This window comes from Sturnus vulgaris, chromosome 1 (genome assembly GCF_052056855.1).
Source record: "Sturnus vulgaris isolate bStuVul1 chromosome 1, bStuVul1.hap1, whole genome shotgun sequence".
NCBI classification, from domain to species: domain Eukaryota; kingdom Metazoa; phylum Chordata; class Aves; order Passeriformes; family Sturnidae; genus Sturnus; species Sturnus vulgaris.
In genome coordinates this window covers 121,563,963-121,568,862 of record NC_142243.1, presented here as the reverse complement: position 1 = coordinate 121,568,862, position 4,900 = coordinate 121,563,963, and the positions used below count along the sequence as shown (strand labels likewise).

At 58.5% G+C, this 4,900-nt stretch overlaps 1 protein-coding gene and 1 long non-coding RNA gene across 2 annotated transcripts; one reads left to right on the top strand and one right to left on the bottom strand.

Annotated features, from left to right (window-relative positions):
• Positions 1-310: 310 nt before the first annotated feature.
• BHLHE22 (basic helix-loop-helix family member e22) lies at positions 311-1,248 on the bottom strand. The gene has a single exon (XM_014873004.2). It carries the CDS (start codon positions 1,231-1,233, stop codon positions 334-336), a length of 900 nt encoding a protein of 299 aa, XP_014728490.1. The 5' UTR covers positions 1,234-1,248; the 3' UTR covers positions 311-333.
• Positions 1,249-2,210: 962 nt separating this feature from the next.
• LOC148225472 (uncharacterized) lies at positions 2,211-3,784 on the top strand. The gene is made up of 2 exons (XR_015804313.1): positions 2,211-2,800; positions 3,248-3,784. It is a non-coding gene; the product is annotated as an uncharacterized LOC148225472 (long non-coding RNA).
• The last annotated feature ends 1,116 nt before the right edge of the window (positions 3,785-4,900 follow it).

Genomic DNA, 4,900 nt, shown 5'->3' with positions numbered 1-4,900 from the left:
CCGGCCTCTCCTTTGTCCGGACCTGCAGCGAGCCCCCCCGGCGCCCCCCGGGCCGGGCCTTCCTTCCTCCCCGCGGCACCCCCGGCCCCGCGCCCCCTCCCCGCCGCCGCACGCTGGCTCCCGTCGCGGTCCCGTCTCGGCGGCACCCGAGGAGAAGAGCGAGGCGAGGCGAGTCCGGGCAGAGGGCTGCGGGGGCCGGGCAGCGGTCAGTCCCTGCGCCGCCTCCGCGCCCCCCGGCCCGGGACCAGGACCGGGGCCGGGACCGGACCGCCGGCGTTCGCCGCTCCCCGGGGCCGCGGCGGCGGCGGGGGGCGGCCACGGCAGCGGCGGCGCTTAAGGCTTCTCCGTGCACTGTTTGCAGAGGCTGGAGGAGACGCTGTTGAAGATGGCACATTTCTCCGGGCAGGAGGTGGCGGGGGGCAGCCCGGCGCTGAAGGGGTAACCGGCCGCCTGCTCGTAGGCGCCGAGGGCGGGGTGCAGCGCCGCCGCCGCTGCCGCCGCCGCCGCGGCGGAGCTGGGCAGGGAGGCGGCCGAGATGGCCTGGCCCTGGTTGAGATAAGCCACCAAGCGCCGCATCTCCTCCAGGGCCTGCGCCTGCATCAGGATGTAGTTCTTGGCCAGGAGGAGCGTGGCGATCTTGGAGAGCTTCCGCACCGAGGGACTGTGCGCGTAGGGGATGACCGCCCGCAGCTCGTCCAGCGCGTCGTTCAGGTCGTGCATCCGCCGCCGCTCCCGCGCGTTGATGTTGAGCCGCAGCGCCTTCTGCTCCTTGGACTTCTTGCTGCCGCCGTGCCCGTGGCTGTTGGAGCAGCTGCCCTCGGCCGCCTTCAGCCCCCCGCCCCCCCCTCCGCCGCCGCCCGCCGCCGGCGAGGCGACGCGCGGGTCCCCCCCGGCGCCGCGCAGCACCAGCTCGCAGCGGCCGTCGCTGTCGTCGTCGGGGCTCTGCTCGCCGCCGCTGCTCTCGGCCACCGAGCTGCGGCTGGCGCTCTCGCCGTACTTGACGCAGACGGAGCCCGGCGGCAGCGCCAGCGGGTCGCCGCCGACTCCAGGCTGCAGCAGCGCCTCGGGCTCCGACGCCTCGTAGCAGGCGAGCGGCGAGGGCTGGCGGTCGCGGGGGTGGGAGAGGTCGAGCCCCGGGGGCGAGCGGAAGGCGGACTCCATGCGCTTGGCCGAGGCGGCGAGGCTCTTGTGGAAGAGGTCCTCTTCTGCGGGCAGCCCCAGCGCCCGCTCCATCGGCGCCCCGCTCGCCTCCGCCTCCTCCGCCCCCCTCAGTTCCCGGCCCGCTCCTCCAAGGCTCCGCGCCGCGGCGGGCGGCTCCCCGGCGTCCCGCTGGCAGAAATCGTCTCCCGGCTCCCGCCGGGGCTGCGCCGTGCCCGGCGCCGCGGCTGCCCCTTCTCTGGCTCCGGCGGCGGCTCGGACTGCGGCTCCGGCTGTGGCTCCGGCTGTGGCTCCGGCTCGGGCGGCGGCTCCGGCTCGGGCTGCAGCTCCGGCAGCGGCTGTGGCTCGGTCTGTGGCTGTGGCTCCGGCTCGCCCTCAGCAGGCGCCGCGCTGGGGCATTGTGCGCTGCCAGTGGAGCCGCTTCCACCGTTTATCTTGCTTGGATTCACCTTCAAGAGATTTCCGGACCCATCAACCAGCAGCCGCCGCAGACGGGGGAGTCTTTTACATCATTATCTCTGAGAGTAGGTTATTATGAAGAAGACTCGCCTGTTGGGACAGAGCTTTCTACCCAATCAGGTTAACGTTTTAATTAATAGGATTAAAACGGTAACAAACAATCCCAGGCGCTATCTGGCCCTGAGTCTGAATAGTTTCTTTTCCCAGGTCTGAAGACAGGCAGCAGCTAGAGCTTTATAAGAGGCGCCTGCTCCATTATTCTCCCTGCCATCTGTATACACAGCTTAACGCATATGTTTGCAAGACGTTGTGTCCTGTTAGTAACCCAACAACTGCCTTTAGCTTGACATGTGTGGCGACTTTCACTCATCAATGAGCACACTAAAAGCCCTACTTAGATCGAAGGATGTTCTTTGCCTCCTTCAGCAAATTACAGCCCTGCACTGCAGAAAAGCCCACTTCAACACTTCTCCTTCCGAGTGCTGCCAGCAGACTTCTGCTAACTTAGCCGTGGAGTCAGGAGTGACACCCTCTCCCCCCAGCCCACCCACCCCCTGCATTTACATTAACTTATAGCTCCCTCCCACCCCCACCCGACTTCCCAAAAAGCATCGCCTGGGAAAGAAAAACATAAAATTAAAACCCCCGGAGCAACCCCAGCCGTCGTGCCCACTCCTGCCCACCGCCAAAGTCCACCTTGCTTCCTTGGGAGGCGGGTGGTCCCCAGTCCTCCCTCTCCCCACCCTCCCTCCAACAAACGGAGACCAAACTACGGGGAGGTTCCCCTCCTCCTTCCCTTATCCCTTTTCAAGTAGCAGATTGCTTCTTGCGAGTGATTATCCCCCGTATCCCTATAAAAAACATAAAGCCCCATCAGTTACCTTGAAAATGAACGGATCTGGGGGAAGAGAAAGGGCAAAACCCACCAAACTTTTCAAAATTTATTTTTTATGTGACTGACCAACTCTTTCCAGGTCCGTGCCCTCCTGCCTCCCTCCAGCGAGCCCGACTGTGCGGGAGCACCCCTGCTCTTCTCCCCACCACCGGGATGCCGCCGCCGGTGTCAGGGCGAGGCGGCCTCAGTCATCCGGTTACCCCGACCCCTTGCTCCTCTCCTGGGGCTTCTCCTCGGAGCCGGGAACACTCTCTGCGCTCTTCCAAAAGCTGAAGTGGAAACCCGAGGGTCGGTCTGAATTTTGTCCCATTACTCCTCTCATGCTTGAAGCGAGCAGCTCGCTCTCTCCTTTCTGTTAGCACTCAGAGTATTTAGTGGCAGGTTTTCATTCTTATGACATCAGTAAAAAACAGTATTTCCCAACACTTCCAAATCATTCTTATGTGGCAGGATTACTGAAGGCTATGAAATTTTTTGGTTTCTCTGGTTTCATTAAAAACCTTTTAATTGTGTCTTTCGGAGTTGGCCCCAGGTGTTGGACTCTTTTCATTACATTTTGCTCTAATGTGATGAAATTCTAATTCTCTCCTTACCATATGGTTAAATTTCCCCACTGAGAATTAGTTGAAAAAGGAGAAATAATCTATTAATCTCTGTAATAGATTCACAAATGAGGTTTGCCACAGAACCCGTTTTTGAATGGTAATATCAGAACAGTTGGGTGCCTTGTTTCAGGAAAGAAAGGACCAGGCGACAACAGAAAACGTTTGAATTTTCACCTGGAAAGAATGAAAAGAAGCCAAGCTGCAGATTTCAGAGTAATTGACTGAGATTTCATCTAGCGAGGACATGACTACAATACAGACCTTCCTCACCTCGTGTCTCCGGATCAGAGGCGAACATACAAGCCGAGCCCTCCGAAGAGGGAGGGTCTCACCCCCCGCCCCCCAGCCCCATTTGGCTGCTGCGCTTGTCCCTGGTCGCCGTCCAAGCGCACAGTCACCGAGCGCCTCGCTCCCCTCCCCCTTTCCAAGGGATGGATGTCACCGTTAACCTCTATCATTATTAATCCAAAGGCATTTTAGGCTTATTGTTTTTCAATTAGCAACTTCATTTTCCCGGGGATCATAAACAAAGGGCTTTATGTTCGCAACAGGGATTTGGATTTTTTTTATTATTATGATTTAATCTGTTTAACATCCAACTTGTAAAACTCGTGTGGTCACTTAAGGATGACGGATACTGTTATTATAATTTGATGGCTAGTGCGAACATTTCATTCCCCTCATCTTATTTCTTCGAAGACAGAGGGCTCCGGCTTGATCTCTCCCCCTGATCTGTGGGTTCACTAGCACTATCTTCCTTGTTTTTTCTGCAACTTTGGGAACGACGTACACTGCCTCTCCGCAGGCGGCGGGGCCCGCTATCCCGGAGCTGCTCCTGAGCCAGGGGTGCTGCCGGGCCGCTCCGTCGGGGCGAGGGAACAGGGGCACCGCGCCGACCTCCGCGGCAGCCTCCTTTCCCTCTCGGCTGCGTTCGCTCAGATTTGCCCTCTGCGTCTGAAATCTCTTTCCGTATAAGCTTTTTCTGCTCTTCCCTGTCCACCGGTCAGTGTGCATGATCTGCCCCTAGATCTGCTCGTATTCTTTTACCTGCTCATCCCGTCTTTTAAACCACATTTCTTTTCCTTTCATTCTTTCCTTTCCTTCTCTACTGGGTCTGTGCCCTGTTCTTGAGACACGAATGTATCCCTTTCTCTTGCCGATATGCTCATCTGTGACTTGTCGTGCTCTAAAGACGCCAGCTTTCTTACAAACTTCACCTTGTGGGAGGTGTGGGAGGAGTTGGGAGATCAAAGTGGAGTGGACAAAAAGAGAGCCCCTCTCTCCTTCCCTGGACCCGCCTGTTGTGATCTGCCTCTCCCCACCTTACGAAGAAGTGTCTGTTTAACAGTCTACGGGAACTTTAGTTTGGAAGCAAGCAGAAGAATTTATAGAAGCTTTAAATGCGGCGCTTATAAAAATACCGAGGAATGGTCTTTGAGGTTTATGCACTCGTAAACTTTTGCTGATTGCTTCTGGGAAGTTGTCAGGCATTTAACACTGCGTTTATCTTACAGCGCAATGAAAACACATCTGCCCAGCGTCTCGTTACCTGGTTTAATTGTACCGCAGCCCTCTGCCACCAGCTCCTCCACACTTGGGTCATTATTTCGGGATATGAGCAGACCGGAGCCGAGCTGCAGAAGGGCTGCGCCCGCCGCCCCAGAGCATCCCCCAGGCTCTGGGCACGGGCCGTCCGGGGAGGGAGGCAGGAGAGGGGGACAAGGGCGCTGGAAGGTCCCGGGATACACATGACAGCAGACAGCACGGCGATTGCTGATTTTCT